We start from the raw sequence: 19,631 nt of genomic DNA on the forward strand, positions 1-19,631 counted from the left end.
TGCCAAGGACATGGGGGGATCCTCAAATGATGGTACTGATTCCCGTGCAAAGGGCAAGCTTCTCTACTGTATGAAATGAAGGGCCCAGAGTACTGGAGTAAAATCAGATACCTGCTCCCAGCAGCCTGGCCCTTAGTCATCTCAGCTCACCTGCTTCCAGAGAGTGTAAAGCAGTGGGGGATTAGGAAGGTCAGGGAGGGATAACCGGCAACGCTATACACTCAGAGATTCCACTGCTAGTAATCTCAGACCATCCAGTGGTATTGGGCTGCTGCATGCGGACGTTGTTGGCAATTGGTCAGTGGCCTGAACTGTGAAAGTCATTCCTTCAGTCCCTGTTTGGATATCCAGGAGTGAAGAGTAGAGCTCACTTTCCAAGAAAATGCAAATATTGTCATACCAGGGGTTCTGCCGCTGACAATTTGGTGCGTGCTTATATAAATACATTAAGGCATACACAAAAGCTTTGCATGACTTTGGTAATCACACACTACTACATGAAATGTTTCCCTTTCTTGAAATAGTTGATCAACATACAAATCTACAAACGGAAAAAAAGTCAAGTTTTTAAAATGCATACCTGATTGTGTCTTCACAATTACACTCATACGACGGCGCACAGAATCAAAGTTTAAGGTGTGAAGAAGTTCGTATCTTTCAGAGAAGAAAAATGAGAAAAGTAAAATACCTAGACCACAATGGGAAGAAATAAAACACAGCAGAAACATCTTAAGATATTTAAACAGCTTAAATTAACAGGGCTCTCCTCTTCGGTAAGGGCTGCTGGCTGTGTGAACAACAGGTGCTTTCCGTTGTGTCCTTGGAGTTTTCTTGCACTTTTTTGCATGCTGTTGGGGCTACTGGTGTTGGTTGAGGCGCATCTATATCCTCTCATTATAATGACCATGTAGGAATGAGGGACAAAGAGCTGTCCTGCCAGGCCATGTCTGGAGGGGATCTAGAAATAGTCCCACCCTGCCAATTATTTCAGTCATCTCTGGAGTACCTACTATGTGCCAGGCATAGTGATAGGTGCTGGAGAATAGACATGAGTCTGCCCAAGGCCCTTTCCTTAAGAGGTTCATCTTGTGATAAGGGAGGCAGAGGGTAATGGGGTGACAACCTCCTAGTCTTCCAAATACTGTAACAAAGGAACACACAGGGGAGACATGGGAGCACAGAAGGAAGACATCTGAAGGAAGGCTTCCTGGAAGAGGTTGTACCTGAGCTGTGTTTTGCAAGAGTGATGCCACTAAGAAAGGGAATCACGGCATTCTGAGCGTAAAGAGCACGTGCAAAGCACAGCAACATGAGGGCACATGGCACGCGGGAGGGCTTACAGTAGTTCATGTAAGGCTTGAAATCTAGTTGATAGGGGGGTAGCAAGAGAGGTAAGCAGGGGCTGGAATCTGAGAACACTGTGGGCCATTTCAGAGGTTTGGGATTTTATCCTAAGGGAACAGGAATCCACTGAAGGGTATGAATAGTGGAATGACATGATCAGATTTGTGTGTGAATAGCTGAGGTATTAATCAGATGAAAGGATGCAGAAGAGGAAAAATAAGAGTTACTAGGAAAAAAAAGTGAGGAAATATTTTCTTGAAAATAAATAACTTGGATACAAGCACTTGACCTAAAAATATTCACCACAAAGCTTGTCTTTGACGGGAGTGAGCAGATCACTGGTTTTGGGATGTGTCTATATAAGACATATACATGTAGTATCTCATTCGCTGTTGGCCAGGTGGGGGAACTGGCCGGAATCTGGACTCTGATAATGACCCTGGGCTCCTGGCAATCAGGCCAGAGATCCTTCCTCTAGCTTTTGAATATTCCTTCCCCAAAGGGCCTATCTCCTAAGCAATCTACATGTGTTACAGGTTTCTGAGATGGGTCTCATGACATGCTAGGGGTCAGAATGGAAGTCAGATAAGATGCCTACACTTCAAGTTCAGATGAAGGAATTCAAATTAATTAGAGAGTCTAAAATCCATTATTAAGCCAAGGTGGCTCTGTTTTTTTGGGTTGCTATAGCTCCCCCAAAATAAGAAGAAAAAGGAAATGGAGGGACTGCTGCACAGAGTACTTGCCCTGAGGCTCACACCTGAGCACCTAGAGAAAGCAAAGCTTCTGACACAAAAGCTGCCGTGACTGGCAGTGCTTGTCATCCCAGAATGACTGGCTGGGTTCTGGACAGCAGGAGGTTTCACGCGTGTTCACTGACTTTTCTCGCAGCGTGCACTGGAGACCTGAAAGGGCATCTAAAACTCTGAAAGAAAGTCCAGGCAGACTCTCATTCAGGCTCCTGGACCCATATGTGAACAACACTGGAATCGTTTCCACCGCAAATGCTAGTTTCTGCCACTCTATGAACCATGTCCTCTCCTACTGCAACTACATAAAATTTACATAAAACTCCAATCTGGGAGAGCAGAGCCTTACACTTACAGATGCAAACAGTTTCCTCTGCTGCCCTTCCTAAATCCATCTAAGGTTGACTGTGAGGTTAAGAAGTGACAAACATGAAACATACAGTGCTACTTACTCTTCTATTTCTTTTCTTTGGTTCTCTACTCTCATATAGCCATTCCGAATTCCTACAAACGTGAACCCATACCTGTCAAAAACAATAAAACAAGACCTTTGTGTATCTCTGACGAATGGTTAATTTCCCCTTGCAGGGGGTTATTCATATTTGTTTATTGCTTTCTTCTCTTCCATAAGATCTCAGTCTATAACTGTACTTCTTTTCACTCATTGAGATGATAACACACAGCAAGTCAATGCTCAGTCACAAACTGTAGCCAAAAAAGAGGCGATTTGTAATTCCAGTTCTGCAGCTAACACATGGGGTGACATTTTAGTCACTTAATCTCATTCGGCCTCATGGATACAATGGGACCCTCAGTTACCAAATGATGTCAAAATTGCTGGGAGCACTTCAGAAATAACGTGTGTTGTACGAAAAGTGATTTCCAAAATAAAATATGAACATTTGGACTTCTGGCTGAAATGCAGAAATAGTAATGCAAGTTACATCTATCCATTGCTATTTTCTTTTTGGTCTTAATTGGTTAGGTTTGGGAATTTTTTCAAAAGTTCAGATAAAGCAGTTTGGCTCCTGATTCAAGAATAAAGATATTTACAAGGTTATTGAAGCAAACAGAGAAAAAACAAAACTGCTGTCCTCCTGTGATTTCACTTTCTCAAGAGAAGAACAAATGTTTAATTCTTTTTGCTCTTCAAAAATGCTAATGTATTTATCTACAACTTATTTCCAGGATTTAAAATAGCATTACAGAGGTATAACTGATGGAGAACTACAAGTATTTCCTGTGTGCAATTTGATGAGTTTAGAACATGCAAATAACTGTGATATCACCACAATCAAGGTAAGAGACGTATCCCAACATTTCTCAGTTTCCTTGTGTCCCTTGGGTTTTTGTTGTTGTTGTTTGTGGTAAGAACACATGAGATTTACTCTCTTAATTAAGAAATTTGGAAGTGCAAAATACTATATTACTAACTATAGGCAGAACGTTGTACCTTTTGAAATTATTCATCTAGCATAATGTATATGCTTACTTTTTAGCTCCTTTGACCAAAGCTATTTCATCTGGTGAAGAAGATATGTAGGTTAATTCAGCTGATTCTGGAGCTCCATCAACAGCATCATTTGTTTTAATTTCTACAGTATGGCATAAACACAAGGCACGCAGAAAGAGCTCTTCTCGATTCTGTCGGACAGTAACAGAAAAATGACTATGTTATTTTCACTTTGATCACTTGCTAACTAGTCAATGAACAGAGAAAAGGTATTAATGTGACAGAATGCTATGACCTCTAACAAACTGAGTAGCAGAAATTTATAAATTCCTAATACTCAAATGAGTCATATATCCTCCCAGTACCTAACAACATTCCTAGTTCTCAGGTAACACACCCAAGGGGCTACATTAACTCATTCAGGTTACTGTGCTGCTGCCTAATACCAAAGCAGTGACTTCTCTGTGGCTTCAGAGAGTTCACTCAGTATCTAATTCACAACCTGGCAATAGCTCAGGTGCAGGGAGACTCTGGTTCATTTAATGCTTAGACACTCCTGGGACCTGAATGATTTCAATAGACATCATTCTTGGAGCAGCTCATATTTTTAAAGACAAAGCACAAAAAATCATGCTCACACAGTCAAGTGAAACTTTTACCCAACTGCCATTTCTCACAACTCTCTCTACTTATAATTCTACTTGTTTACAAATTCCAGAGGTGTACATAAAACAAGAAAGGTGAAGTCAAAAAACAAGCGGTTATTCAAAAGTCTGCATCATGCACCCAAATTCTTGATTTCTACTATGTTAACTATGTAACTTGCATTACATTACATATGCCCATATAAATTGATTTCTCAAGGTAAAATGGTATAACACAGAAAATGTCACCTTATCTGCTTTGTCAAAATATGGTAAGGGTCCATCAGTTTGAGAGAGTCCATCAGTCTCCTGAGTTACACCTTTATATTTATGCCCATCTATGCAACATTCAATGAATTCCATGCTGTTTTCTGTGAGTGTTCCAGTCTTATCAGTAAATACATAATCTACCTAAAAACAAGAACACAAACATAAACATTTTTACTTTCTTCAGTGTGACTAATTTTTTGTTAGCTATAAAGCAGGGCTATTTTCATACCCATAGAAAATCACCTTTTCTAAAGACCTGTCAAATGTCTGGTAATTACAGAAGCAATATTATCAAATGAATGAGAAATGAACAAGTATTTTTAAAGATGCTGAAATATTATCACATGTCTAAGGTAGACCTACTCAAATTATGAGATTAACAGGAAGGAAAAGTGTGGCTATTTTACCAAACTAAGAACCCTTCAATTTAACACCTACTGTTTTGATGCAAAGAAATTAACATAAGTAAAGTCAATTTCCCAAGCAGGAAACAATTTACTGGCCACTTAAATCTCTCTCTCTCTCTCTCTCTCACACACACACACACACACACACACACACACACACACACACACACACATACACACACTCACACAGAAAATATGTTTGACAGGAACTGAATTTAACTGGACTGTAACAAAACTTTTCCTTGAAAAGTAAAATTTTCTATAAATATACTGAATTGAAGTAAAATGCATGTGTCCTATAATGTATTTCAGTGCTACAGAATATAAACAGACAAGGGAAATAATAATGTTAACAGTTACTTAATTAGGAGACACAGTAAGTCAACAATAATCAAAATCATAAATGAAACTTCTTTCTGCATACTATGTATATTTTCAGATAATCCTCAAAAAAGTCTCCAAATTAAAAAAAGACAGAGTTTATAATGATAGGTTAAAGTATAATATAAGCTTACTTTCATAGATAATGGAAAAAATAGGCTATGAAACAAATTTTACATGTAAAATAAGCCATTCTGAGCATTTATCTAAGTTTTTATCTCTTCTATTTATAACATCTGGCTTTTGGAAACCCACAATTTTATCCTCCTTTTTGGCAATTTCTGCTTAAATAGTTAAAATTATGGGCTGACAGGAACGAGGATAAGCACAAGATGAAGGTTTTTATTATGTAAGGGAGAAAGGGATGGACGGCGGCAGTAGTTGCTTTCTAATTATTTTTCAAAGCTTTTCACGGTAGCAGCACTGGCACAAATATAGCATTCCAATCTTCTCTCTTTTTTTTCCTGTTAGCCAGCCAAGTTTGAATTCTCTCTTTAAATTAATCCAAGTGGTATTATTTGTGTATCATCTAGATTTTTCCAATTAAAATGAAATTCTTTAGGGTTTTTACTCTGATCAAAATTATTAACCTTCACTTTCCCCCACGAAGGTTGTCCTGGGTTGTTGCACCTCTTGCACTTGGATGAGCATTAACCCATTTTGAACTCTTTTCTAGGTAGCAAAGGTAGTAGCTTTAAAAATACGAAGTGCAATTGCTTTCCTCTATACAACAGTTTGTGCAGTTATCGTCTCTATACAATTAATCTCACAGGTATAGGCAACAAACTGTACTTGGATAGAGTAATTATCAACCTGTCATCTGCATCACACTAGTTTGGAGGGCGCGTGTTAAAACTCAGACCGCTGGGCTCTATCCCCAGAGTTTCTGATTCAGTAGCTCTGGGGTGGGGCTGGATAATGTGTATTTCTAGTAAGTTCCCAGGTGATGCTGATGCTGCTGGTCCCAAGATCATACTTTGAGAACCACTGATCTAATATGGGCCCTATACTCAGGAAGAGGAGGAGAGGGTTGGCTATTAGTAAAAAGTATCCTCATATTTAAAGAAGAGAGGGGCCTGAAGAGTGAGAGGCTACCGTTTGTCTCTGACTCTCAACAGTCTCTTCTTCTTTAGTGGTAGGTTTGAGCCGGCTTGTTGGAAAGGCCCGTCTTGATCAGCAAGCTCCAAGTCATCCATTTATGGATAGAAAGCCTAAAGTGAGACAGATGTTGAAGGGTAGAAAGAGCCCTAGACTAGAGGTTGAACACATGAAATCACCTAGTTTACAGGTCAAAATTGGCCAAAAATTTTCCTATCGTTCAACCTAATGGAACACTTGGACTGGAGTCACGGTTCTACCACCTACTAATGTTGTGACCTTGGAAAAATATCTGTTCATCTCTCTGAACTTTAAACATTAGCTTTAAATAATCAAACCTGCTGCACAAGGCTGTAAAGATCACTAAGTATGTTTGTAAATTAGAAGGTGTTAGAAGGTGTTATATAGATGTTGTCATTGCTGTTGACTTGACCAAAATCACACAATACTGTACTCTTTCTATCATTTCACGTTCCTTAATTTTTCTGATAGATTAGGACCACATTGCCATAGTTAGGATACGATATCTGTGTTTTCCCAACTAGGTGGTGAACAACTTGAGGATTTCTTGTTTACTTTGTAACCGTAACCTCATACCAAGAACATATCTTAGGTAACACAGAAATTCAATACATAGCCACTGGACTGAATTAGCAGAATCAGAGCATATACTCAGACATGCCATTAGGCACAGCTGCAAGACTGGGAGGGGCTAGGAGGGAAGAGGCTAGCCCCACAAGTTTTTCAAGATGGGCTGAAACCATCTGGTTGTCTAAACGACTGATGTCCGATCGTAAAAGGTCCCATTCTTTTCCAACTGAACTGAGTAGTCTATTTCTTTGTTTCTCAAGTCAGACACAAACACTGTCCTAAACGTATCTTCCCTTAAAAAAAAAATGCCAGCGTGGGTCACTTTGAAAGAGGTTAAGTAAGTGTTTGTAATGGTATTGATGGGAACTAACTGACACTACTTTCAAGTAAAATAAAAGCCCTGTAGATCTTAAATTATGACTCATCAAGGAGGAAACAGGTTGCACTTAATTTCCTGCACACCAGTCCACTGAATGCTAAATGGTCAAGGAAACCACTGCAAGACTTCTTTGCATTTTCCTTCAGGTAGTTTCTGCTCATATAAGCCGATCGTGAGGGCAACTTGTTTTTCACTGTATAAACTGAAGTGGTGGTCTGCGACTGACTTACTGATCTGACTAAGTGACAATCACACACAGAAAAGCAGGTTTGGTGGGGGAAAGAAGTGGTGGCTGAAATGAAAACTGTAGTTTCTTCTCTCTGATCAAATTTACCAGATCATTACCCAAAGCTCTACTTTACTTTCTGCAGTTTGAATACAGTCTAAGTGATAAGAAAAAGCCTACGTTCCCATAGGTAAACATGGAATCTGCTGAGGTGGAGATCTGAAAGGAAAAATTAAGAGTTTTGTCTAGTGGGACCTGGCCTGTATATCCTGTCTCTGGTGAGAATTAGGTGCCACATGTGGAATGACAGGTGTTCTACTATCTGTGCTAGTCAGCAATTCTACTCGGACAGTTTGGTGCCTGGACGAAAACTTCTGGCTTTGTTTTGCTGTGGGGTGCAGATGCCATGGTCTGGGATCCCGGAGTCCTAGTGTCAGATCGCAACAGGATGGTATCTGGAGAGTCCTTTCACCCCTGTGACTGTAGCTGTCACGAGTGTCCTCTGGTTTAGGCAAAGGTTGTATAAAGAACAGAAATAGAGAGTGGGGCCAGAGGTGGAGTGAATTCAGGAAGAGGTATAGACACAAACCAGCACCATTCAAGAGGAGTGTGAGGCCCTGCTCTAGCCACACAGTTCCATTAACTGAATTTGCATCCCCCAGTCACAGAAATGACATTTCCACAGCCTTGACATTTTAAATATCATGAGAATTAAATGCAAGCCAAAAAATCCCCTCAGCTTGTTAAGATCATTTCATGACACATAGTACATTCAGACAAAGGGAAAACTTTCTCAGTACTGATAAGAAAACCACCAAAGTAGTCATCACTTGAAGAATTACAGCTAGACTGCATTGTATTTGAAACAAATACACCTGGGTTAGAAATAAGGTCAAAGCCTGGACCACACTGGTATATGAAGCAAAAAGCCCTCACATCTTCCCTTCATTTAAATTATTGCACTGGAATAAACAACTCTGCTTTCTACGTCTAAACTCCATCTGATCAGAAATGTACCAAGAAAATGTCAACAGGGCAACTCTGGTCAATTTTGTTTATGGAACAAAATGCATTTATAAAATAGCTTTATTTACTACCCCATATTCCATTCCTAAATGATTATAGATGGTGATGAAGATACATGTTTCCTGTTCCAAGGCATTAATCCATAGTCTATCATCACGACCAGGCGAATTTTAAAGGGAATTTCTGTTAATATTCAAGTCTGATATATAAACCGGGGCCCTTCTCAAAAATGCCTGCAAAATAACAGATGCTATAGCTGTAAAAACATTGCCTGTCTTCGTGACATGCCTGTATAAAGGAATTTTCATTGAATCACACTTCCAAATGTGAAATGGTCACATACATTGGTCATCCAGACTACAAGAAAAGGTATTTTCACTATGCTAACTTATTTTAAGTAAAAATATGTCCTAACCTGACCAAGTTCTTCATTAAGGTCCGATGTGTTAACCAGGGCTCCTTCATTAATTTCTTCATCATAAAAGTCCTTATCCCATGAAATGAAGAAGGAACCCAAGAATTTCTGCATTTCCACTGTGACATACATGGAGACAGGAATGATGAAGTTGAAGAGAACCATAAATGACAGGAAGTCGGTGAACATTTTCAAAACCTAAAACAAAAGAAATAGTTCATGCTAATTAAATGCACAGCTCCATCCAGCAAGTGTAATATAAAGACTTTCTATGTTTTTATTTCAATGTTGTAAGCACTGCTCTTGGTATAAAAAATTAAACATCCCAACAACACTATCTCATCGGTCAAAATTATCACAGTATGTGAAAACACCATTTAAAATACCCTGAATTTTGTCACTATTCTTCAGTGAATGTACCTTTTGACTTAACACTTTTTCATTTCCTTAAGCTCTCTGCTCCTCTCCCCCCAGATATGAATGTAGGATCAAAGGTTTTATGAAGGCATCCATTATCCTCCTATTAAGATATACCACAAGCTCATGTTACATTGACACGTCAGAGCTTCTTGCCCAATTGCTTAAAACTCTTAACTGAAAGAGTTAAAAACAAGAATAGATACCTAGGGTTAAAAACCAAAACACTCTAAAACCTCTTAAATAGTTAATGGCTTAGGGTTACCATACAACCAGGAGAAAATCAAAATACAAAAGGTATCAGCATCTGAGCAGCACTTTAGTAAGGGTGGCTTGATCACAATGTGCTAGAGTTAAATTTTTCAGCATAAAACAAATTACCTTCAAACTCTCCCGCTCTTTCTGGGTCTTTTGGTTATACCAAGGTTCATCGTTATATGGGGTACTTTGCCAAACATACTTTAGAGTAGTGCATACTGCAGCTTTGGTCAGTAAGATAAATAAATAAACAATCAAGAAGGCATTAATAGATCTGAAAAAGAAGATACAGGGGTTTAAAAACCACCTAATTACTTAAGATATCAACCAGGTATAAACGAAACTGTTCAGTTTTCTAAAGCTTCTCCTGTGTACAATATGTAACCATCACAAGTCTGTATGGATGAACCTCAGTTACCACTGCTGAAGCCCTACTGTCGACTGGTAAAAAGGAAAAGCCAGCCTTGACCAGCTTTGTTGGTCACCAGTGCTTCCCAGAGTGCAATGGCTGACTAGCTTAACACATCTTTAATGAGGATCCTCTAAAGTGACAGGACACACACACACACACACCATTACCTACTCAACTTTTACAGAATTAGATTGTTTCCGTTTCCCTGAATATTAAAGGTTTGGAATAGAGGATAGAGGAGCAAAGGTGAATTCTTCAAGCTTAGTGTGGATTCCTTTACTCTGAGAGTAAGAGTTACGGAGAGGATGCCACTGAGATACTGGCTATCCATGCCAACAACAGAGTGAGGTCCATGCCAGTGGCCACTGGCTTGAAGGTGTGTCAGGTACCACTTCAATATCTGCCAGGAGACTACTATCTGTGTTGCAGAACCTCCTTACATATAGCAACTAGAGGATCCCAAATCATTGTCCAGTAGCAAAAGAGAATAAATCTATGTTTCAACTAAACTGCCCTTGAATAGCTAAGTGAGCTTAGGTAAATCACTTATCATCTCTAAGACTTTCTTTGTCTGTAAAGTAGACAAGCTAACAGGAATTACTTCAGAGTTGCTCAGAGGATTAAACCAAATCAGACATACAAATCACTGACCACAGTTTCTAGAAGATAAAAAGTGCTCAAAATGGCAGCACTATTACAATTGATGATTTTTTTTCTCATGGTTATTATTTAGAATTACTGAGAAGTAACGATTTCCGTTCAATAACAACTAAATAAATTGTGGCGCACACTAACTTTTCAACAGCAGAACGTTTCTGAGATTTCCCTTGGTAGTTCAATGCCATTTTGGTTTCCATTCCAGTGTAAACAGCAACTCCTAAAGAATAACAGAAATGAGCGAGAACCAGGTTATAAATGAGATTGACAACCAACTCCCCACCCAGTTGGATCTACTAAATTTTTTTCATCTATAAAAGTAGAAATTCTAAACCCTCTTCTATTCACCAGTTGCTACACCATTTATAGTATAATTTTCATTCTATATAGTTTGTCATATTTCAAGTTAGTTTAACATCTTATAAATTCCCAACACCTAAAAATAGGTTTAGATTAAATGGTAATTAAATGCCATGTTCAATTTTTAACTGCCCTATTTATGCACAGGCTTTAAAAAGCATTATCTGTAATAAGAATATCTTAAAAATTGTTCACCATATATCTTCTTGGTATTTTTTAGTGTAGCTCCTTTCAACAAGAGATTTTCAGGTCCCAACGACCTAAATAAAAAATGACACAGCTTATCCAAACAGCCCAATAAACAGCATCATCAACTTTGGGGACATACTTTGCCCTAACACACATCTATCTCCAAAAGGTACAGAATGCATCTGTCTCCTTATATTATATGCTTACTACGCAGGACGAGCTGAAAGAACCCTCCCTCTGAAGTTACTTGAAGGTACAGAACAGATGGGGGCACACACAGTACAGGCAGGAGTCGCCAGCAACAAACAGAGGTAAAGAGACACACAGAAAGAAAAGGACTGAGTCACAGACAGCAAGAAATGGAAAGAAAAGGTGACAGTAAAAGACTGGGAAAGCAACTGTCAAGGCAGGAAAGACACACTGACTTATTTATAGAGCATAAACCCGCCTTGTGGGAGATCACTGGACACCCGGTGTGTCTTTAACTTCCTTTTGAGTATTGGCTATAAAGGCCAAGTGGAAAAGCTGGGATAACTAACTAGGTGATAGAAGAGGGAAGAAAACATCCCTTTATATATGAACTGTTTCATTATAAATGATTAAGCCTTTTATTTTACTTAAGTTCAAGTCATTCTCCCAGCATTTTGTCTATTGTCTAGTCCCTAAATTACTCTCCCTTAAAACACTGTTCTCCAGGTATACTTCCAATACTGTCAGGCACTGCACAACCAAAGACAATAAATACAGTGCTTGGAACAGATAGTCCCAAACCCTCAGCATCACTTCCAACACCACCCCCTCCCAGGACACACACACTCAAGAGCCTCTGCCACCACAGCCCCACCAACCACAAGGCTGGTTCCTTAAGTCCCATCAGAGGGATCCTGAGTGGTTTTACTCCAGGTTTATTCACCTTTACCCTTTTCTAGAAAGGAAAATATTTAGCTATTTTAATGGGCTTAAACAGGAAACACTTCTACCCCCAAAAGGACAGATTAAGGAATAACAAACTAACCTTGCAACGGCCTCAAGACTATTATTACGGATATTGATTCGGCCAGCAAACCTGCAAAAAGAACATAGTAGCACACATGTCTTCCATATCCAGATAAAATCTATATACCCCAAAGATGGGAATGAATCAAAATACAAATAATACAGTAAGAGATGAGACTGAATGAACTACAAAAGCCTATTTTATTTCTGGGGGGAAAAAACGTTGTGTTGAACCAATAAGGTACGTAACATTTTCATCTAATTTAAAAAATATTATGGATTATAAGAATGGAAACAAAAATTCTAAGTTGATTTTCAAGATCTACTTGGCATTGTGCATGCACACAACTCCCCCCCTCGTTTATACTTTATATAGATAATGGGCTTCTATTTTACATTCATGTGAAGAAAGGTTTCTGGTGCTAAAATCTAATTTTCAAAACCATTAGTTCAGGAGCTCATTCACTTGAGCATGCAACAGAATCACTGGAGGGCTTATTAAACCACTGATTTCTGCACCCCATTCCCAAGCTTAGTAAGAATTTGCATTTCCAACAAGTTCCCAGGTGCTGCTGGTGCTGCTGGCCTGGGATCACCCTTTGAGAACCAGCACATTAGTCTCAGGGAACACTTGATCACCATCTTGGAAAGTCCCCAACTGTGTCTTGCAGCTCAATACTGAACTTGGTCTGATCACTTAATATGACTAAGCACATAGTAATCTGCAGTTCCAAAAAATGGGATAAAGAGGCCTTAACCCTCCTTAACAAGAATGTCATGAGTAGTTTATAATTTATGTTATAATTCCTTTCAGAAAAATTGAAGAATTATTACTATATACACAAAATATGAAGGTCTGCTCATTCATTCACCTTGTATTAACTGCACCAGTACTGTGCTGGGTGCTGGAGATATACTGATAACCAAGAAAAACGTGTTCCTTGCTCCAAAACAGACAAGAAAAAAGGCAATTACAATGTGTAAGTGATGCCCACTAGGGTGGGGAGAAGTGTAAGGTATTCTGAAGTCACATAGCCAGGGTATTCAAACTAGTCTAGAGAAATTAAGAATAACCTTCTCTGCACTAAACATCTCCTTCACACGTAAGGTAACTGAAAAATCTAGGAGTTACCCCACAAATACGCAAGGATGTATATTATTCTCTAACTCAGGCAAAATCAGTCACTCCCTCTTCTGTGATTCCATGAGCCTTTTACTCACCTTTATTATCTCACTGTACTGTAAAGGCCTAGCTTTACAGTTTTATCCCTTTTGCAAACTGTGAACTCTCGAATGGCAGAGAACAGCTGTTTTGCTTTGTGATCCTAAGTTCCTACTATCAAGGTGGATACAGAAGGGAAAAAGGAAAGAAGGAATGATGGAAAGGAGGGAGGGTATCATCCTTATAGCAGGATGAATACTTTGTTTTTCCACTACTGGGCGTTGTTGTAAGCCACATCCAACCATTTGGTCTCCCATATGACCCACAGCATTCATTAACAAGATGGCTGGCATGGGTAACGGATGCCATCTGTAATGGTGGCCTAGAACAAAATTAATTGGCTCACTTGGGGATAAAACCTGTTATTTAACCCTCCTTAACACCATGCCCTAATTAACCAAACTAACCAGTCTTAAAAACCAAATGCCAAATTTTTGAAAACCCACTATGACTGTGAATCAGCAAACTGATTCCAGGAAGCTTAAATATAGCAAAATAGAGGGAATCATACCATTTCACTGGTCCCTCAACTTAACTGTTTACTATTGACAAGAAACAGCCTATTTGTAATACTCAGTTTATCATGATCGTGAAAAAAAAGGATAGAGTGCCTACTAATGGCATGGCCCCCTATTGTTTTCTCTCTTTAATGTTGAATGACACATAAAGTGGTTTATTTTTGTTTTAATTAATGCTGGTTAATGCATGAGTCTGATATATCAGCTTTCTAGGGAAACAATCTTAAAATTCGATGGATGACCCTGTTTACAAATAACAATAATAAAAGAAAAACCACAAGTAAGATGCCTGGGCCCACAATGATTTATCTTAGGCTGGTAGTGAACGAGGCTGATTTGATTCATTTCCCTGCCAGAAGGAAGAAACAGCTCATAAAAACACAAATGAAAGGAGGCTGGTAAGTGGTGGGTGTTTCTTTGCAGTACTAGTGGCAAAGAGAAGCAAAGCCATCAGACGGCAGTAAAATGCAGGTAATTCTTACTTGTAGAGGTCAGGCTGAGGCTGTTCACATTCAATTGCTGCTCTGAGGGTATCAATGGATTCGGCTGTACACAGTTCAATGGTGTCACGTACCGCATAATGTGTCTAGATGAAAGCAGAAGAAAAAACAAAAACAGCCAAAAAAAAGTGTAATCGTACACCCACCTGATTTCAGGAACACAGTCTATTTCTAGTAAAAGGTTTTGGCAGAATATAAATATTGACGCATATTTCCCACTAAATAAATTTTACAGTATTATTCTTAAAATATATTGCAAATAATTAGAAATATAACCCTGCTGCAAAGGGATTTTAAAGATAATGAGAAAACTAAAAGCTTTTCTTGATGCTGACAGCAGAGAATTCCATTTGTAGCATGCATATAATTAACTGAAAACCCCATGAAAAATTTAATTCATCTATGTTTTCCTCTTATTTATAGAAGTGTGACCTATTATTTTGCTCACCATAGTGTATGGCGATGTTAACATACATGTAAGAATTGAACATAACCCTTTTGGTCATAAGAATGCTAATGTTTTGCCAGCAGAAAGAAAAATATAGTTCCCATCACACAAATAGCATAATTAATGATCTTGAAAATGCTCCAAGTGGCTACAATTCATATGAGGAGCAGGGAGATGATGTGTCTTGCTTTAGTCAGACAGAATATTCTAATGTATACCATGTACTTCATTGACCCAGAACTCAAGGCAACTCCAATGAACCCATTTATAAATCAACAAGGAAAGGCTAATGCAGACTCAAAGACTGCACCACTTACGCAGAAGGGAAAGCTGTTGCACAGTCTTCGGAGAATATTATGGATCTGGCTGAGCTATATTTAAAACTGTCTCCTGACTTTGAAAACCTATGTGCTTTTAGGTGATTTGATCTGATCAACTTAATTGAAAAAAGAAGCCACCTGAAAGTTTTCTTCTTCTAAACAACTTTTTCCCCTATCAGGGAATCTTCAGGTCGATTTCTTGAGTTTTATCTTGACATTCCGTCAAATGTAACTTTGTTTTTGAACAGTTTAAATGGAACTAGTTCATCACTATGCATGTGAAGTACAAAATTAGTTATCTAATAGGCATTTAAGTTCCTTTTCCACATACTGAGTCCTGGTCCTCAACTCCAGATGGAATAAACCGGCAGAGGAAAGCCCTCAAGGATACACACAGAGGTGAGTACATGCGTACCCTTCCTTACAGGCAGCGTATAGAGGCTACATCTTTAGCCCTGTGGAGCTCTGGAAGATAGCCAAGAACTGACTGTGCCCTGAGGTACCAGGGAAGTAAGGTAGCCTCTGGTTGAACAAATTTACTCTAACATTTATAATTCTTCCTACTTGCAATAAAGAAAATATTTGCCAAACTAAACCCTAAGGTATTTTAAAAAAGTAATCAAACTACTCCAGGTTAGACTTTCTATATGCCAGGAATAAACATTTTTTTAAAGAAGATACTCCTCACTTTAAAATAAAAATAGATCAAACTGTAAGGTTAGAGTACCTGAGGGTGAAGTTATTTTTATAGCTATATAGTTTCAGCCTATGACTACTCTCTTTTTTAAAAGCCTAAATAAAATACTGAATGGGTTAATGTCAATATTAAATGCAAGCAGTGCCATAAAAAATGTGGTGGCTTTTATTTGGGGTGTGGATTTCCTCACTCAACACCACCCTTTCCCCCAAAGTTGAGTATCTGCTTAGAAGTTCAAAGACAATTATATAAAAGCTGTCTTCAAATACAAAACATACACAAGTAGAAAAAAATAAGATAAAAGATTAGGGGCAGTGGGAAGGAGTATGATTAACCATCCTGAGCCCGTCTCCATTACCTTGCAATTGGATTCCCCATCAAGACTGGCTGTAGTAACATAACAGGTTCCATCAATTGTGCAGGATGATAGAAGAATAAGATCACAGGGGAAGGTTTCATCTGCCTGTACTTCTACTACATCCCCGACCTAGTATAGAGAGAAAAAGAAATATAAACATTTCTAATTCCAAACAAAGCATTTATTGTATCTCAAAGTCAAAACAGTAGCAAGAGACCTCTTCCTCTCTGGGGCTCAGAATCCTATACCACACGAAAGGTGATAAAAGAATATTACTCAACATTCTGAATCGCCCTTAAGGTCACAAGGACTCATGTTTTCAGATGACCTTAGTTGAACTTTAATCTCTAATAAATGATTTTAGCACCCAGGGACTCTTTTGCTCTTTCATTTTTCTGGAATTGGTGTTTGATAAGAGAGTGATCATTATCACATCATCAATCAATCAAGGAAATCTACACATCTTAACTTGAACATTTCATGAACACTGGGCAGCCACACCCCCACATTGTATCAGGGATAAATATTTCAAAATGCTTTGCCTTCCATGTGATAATAGCTGTTATTGCTGGGTGACAGTTCTTTCTTCAGTGCTCAGAAAATCTCAGTTGAAGAGGTGTTTATTTTTCCTGTAACATTTGAAAAAACCCTTTTTTTCAAATAGGTCACTTTCCAACAATTCTGCTGTCAGCAAGTACGCAAAGCTCAAGTAGAGGAAAAACATGAGAGAAGAAATCATGAACAATTTCTAGTGCAGATAATTAAATAATGTAGGAAATAAATCATAATGATTAAAACATAGATCTTCACAACTAGACTGCAACTACCCCATAGGATTGGTTTGAGTACGAAATGAGGATACAGGTAAAGTGTTTCACAAAGTGCCTGGTACACCTTCACCATCTAATAGTTGATAATTATAATTATTACCAATACTCTGCAACTACTTTACTTTCAACTTATGAATAGTCATAACAATTTTTTTGAAAGAAGGAAAGGAATAATTCAGTCCAACGCATCCCAACATTCTTCACACCGTGGCACACAGAGAAAATAATAATTAACACTTTTGTACAGCACCCCAGATAAAGGGAGGAGGCTGCTGGTGGCAGAAAACAACCCACTTTAGAAGGGAATCAACATCTGGCCCACCAACTTGGACATACTGATTGTGAAATGCTGAACTAATATATATACACCTGCCTTCTCTTTGCTACATAATTTGGCAGAAGATCAGGATTTCAAGATCAATTTCAGGAACAATTTTATTTTCTCTGCCAATCTTAATCAGTAGTCAAGAGAAACAGCATCAATAATGGAACTAATCTGTAAATAATATTTTGTTGGCTGTTTCTTTCCTCACTTACATAAACACTTATGTTGCTTACATAAAACCGAAACCTATGCTTAAATACACAGAAGAAAAATAAACAAAATCTTTTTTTTAATTGAAGTACAGTTATAATGTGTTAATTTCTGGTATACAGCACAATGTCCCAGTCATGCATATACATGCATATAATCCTTTTCATATTCTTTTTCATTAAAGGTTATTACAAGATATTGAATATAGTCCCCTGTGATATATAGAAAAAACTTTTTTTTCTTTAATATATTTTTATATTTAGTGGCTAACATTTGCAAATCTCAAACTCCCAAATTTATCCCTTCCCATCTCCCTTCCCCCAGTAACCATAAGATTGCTTACTATGTCTGCATGTCTGTTTCTGACAAAGAAAATCACAAAGCATCTTAGAAGAAGGAAATGCTCATTAATGGATGGAAGATGATTCTCAGCACTGATAAATAAAAACCACATACAGAATTTCTTCTATAACCTTTACAATTCGTTCAGGTATGGACCATAAAGGTCTCTGCATCTGGAGTGCAAGCTAAGGCTGGTAAGATGGACAGGGGTCAGATCACAAAAAGCCTGACAGGTAAGGCTCAGGAGTGCAGGCTTCATCCTGAAGACAAGGGGAATGGGGAAAGGGCTTTTAAAGAAAAGGAGCAACATGGTCCAGTTAGACAATCAACTTTGGAGCTCTGTTTCCACTTAGCATGTTCAAAGCCACAAGAGACATGACTATCCCTCATCATAAATATTAGAAAAAGCCAGGTAATCAAGAGAATCATATTTTGTTTGAGTTTAGCAGAGAGCTATGGTTTCAGGGCAACCAACTAAACTGAATTTCAAAAGGTGAAAAGTCCCTCTGAGGAGAGACAGGAGACGTAAACTGTTTCACAGCTGACAAAGCACAGGAGGAAGAGATGGCTGCTGTAAAAGTGCGTAAGAAGAAAAGAACTAGATTTTTAATCAATCGTAAAACGATTGGTAGGAGCTAACGTGACAGTTTAAAGCCCTGGCAGCCTGGGAGAAAAGAGGAGACCATAACCACCAACAGCTCTTTCTCTGTCAGCATCCAGTGGGTGCTCATGAAAAACCGTGAGGACAGGAGACCTACAGAGCCTTCCTCGCTGGTGCAGGCAGGCAGGTCGTGACTGACTGCTGTGGAGAACAGACACAAAATATGCCAGAGCTGTGGACACTTGCCTCATATGAGGCCAAAGCCATCTGTGTCTAGGAAAAAGGCAAGAAACGCGCCCCACCCCCCCAATCCAGCCCAGTCTCAGGGAAACATGACTACTGCTAGAGGAGAGATGGAAGCAAAGCCACGTGCTGCTGGGGATGGGACAGGAAGCCCACTCATACTGGCCCAGTACTGATAAAAGGCAGAGTTCAGCTGCCACGAGGTTGCAGTGGAGGCGGGGGAGAGTATTGAGAAAGTTCCACCCTGAGGCAAAGGTGCATAAAACCTGCCTAATACTGAGACAGAGCAGGAGAACCAAGAAGCTACTCTGTTCCCACCAGGAGCCTTGCAGTGAATAACAAGAAAGAGCAATCTGTCACTGGGAGAGGAGAAAGCGCAGAGAGAGGCATTCACTATGTCTCAGGGATGTAGGACCTGCTGAAAGCAGAGAGTGGATCAGAACACGGAGAAAAACCCTCTGACATCCAGGATCCCATGTAAAGTGATGGCTATCTGGCACTCTAGGAATTTATAAAGTCCAATGGTGGGCTGAAAGTATCAACAGCTACTACAAAAACCAAAGCCAGCCAGCTCCTGACTAGGCTAACTCAACCCCCAACACTAATGGGCTGACAGAAGAGATGTGCCCATTTCAGAACACACTGTTGACCTACATCAGTCTCTAGCATTCTTTACATACACTGTCCAAAATTCCATTAAAACAAAAAAAAAAGAGATGCAGAAAACCAAGACAAAAGTGACCTA

General features: G+C 38.9%; 1 protein-coding gene across 11 annotated transcripts in view; it reads right to left on the reverse strand.

The window, feature by feature from the left end:
- Positions 1–19,631, reverse strand: part of ATP11C (ATPase phospholipid transporting 11C) — a 152,519-nt gene that overhangs the window by 44,262 nt on the left and 88,626 nt on the right. For all 11 annotated transcript variants that reach the window (XM_032474505.1, XM_032474504.1, XM_032474503.1 and 8 more), the window contains 11 exons: positions 16,336–16,464; positions 14,495–14,598; positions 12,292–12,342; positions 11,283–11,347; positions 10,866–10,947; positions 9,782–9,932; positions 8,984–9,181; positions 4,440–4,601; positions 3,586–3,737; positions 2,546–2,617; positions 581–654 (listed from right to left, as the gene is read on the reverse strand). In XM_032474505.1, coding sequence (XP_032330396.1) covers positions 581–654; positions 2,546–2,617; positions 3,586–3,737; positions 4,440–4,601; positions 8,984–9,181; positions 9,782–9,932; positions 10,866–10,947; positions 11,283–11,347; positions 12,292–12,342; positions 14,495–14,598; positions 16,336–16,464 — 1,240 coding nt within the window. The remainder of the gene's footprint in view (positions 1–580; positions 655–2,545; positions 2,618–3,585; positions 3,738–4,439; positions 4,602–8,983; positions 9,182–9,781; positions 9,933–10,865; positions 10,948–11,282; positions 11,348–12,291; positions 12,343–14,494; positions 14,599–16,335; positions 16,465–19,631) is intronic.

The sequence above is a fragment of the Camelus ferus genome, chromosome X (assembly GCF_009834535.1).
Source record: "Camelus ferus isolate YT-003-E chromosome X, BCGSAC_Cfer_1.0, whole genome shotgun sequence".
NCBI classification, from domain to species: domain Eukaryota; kingdom Metazoa; phylum Chordata; class Mammalia; order Artiodactyla; family Camelidae; genus Camelus; species Camelus ferus.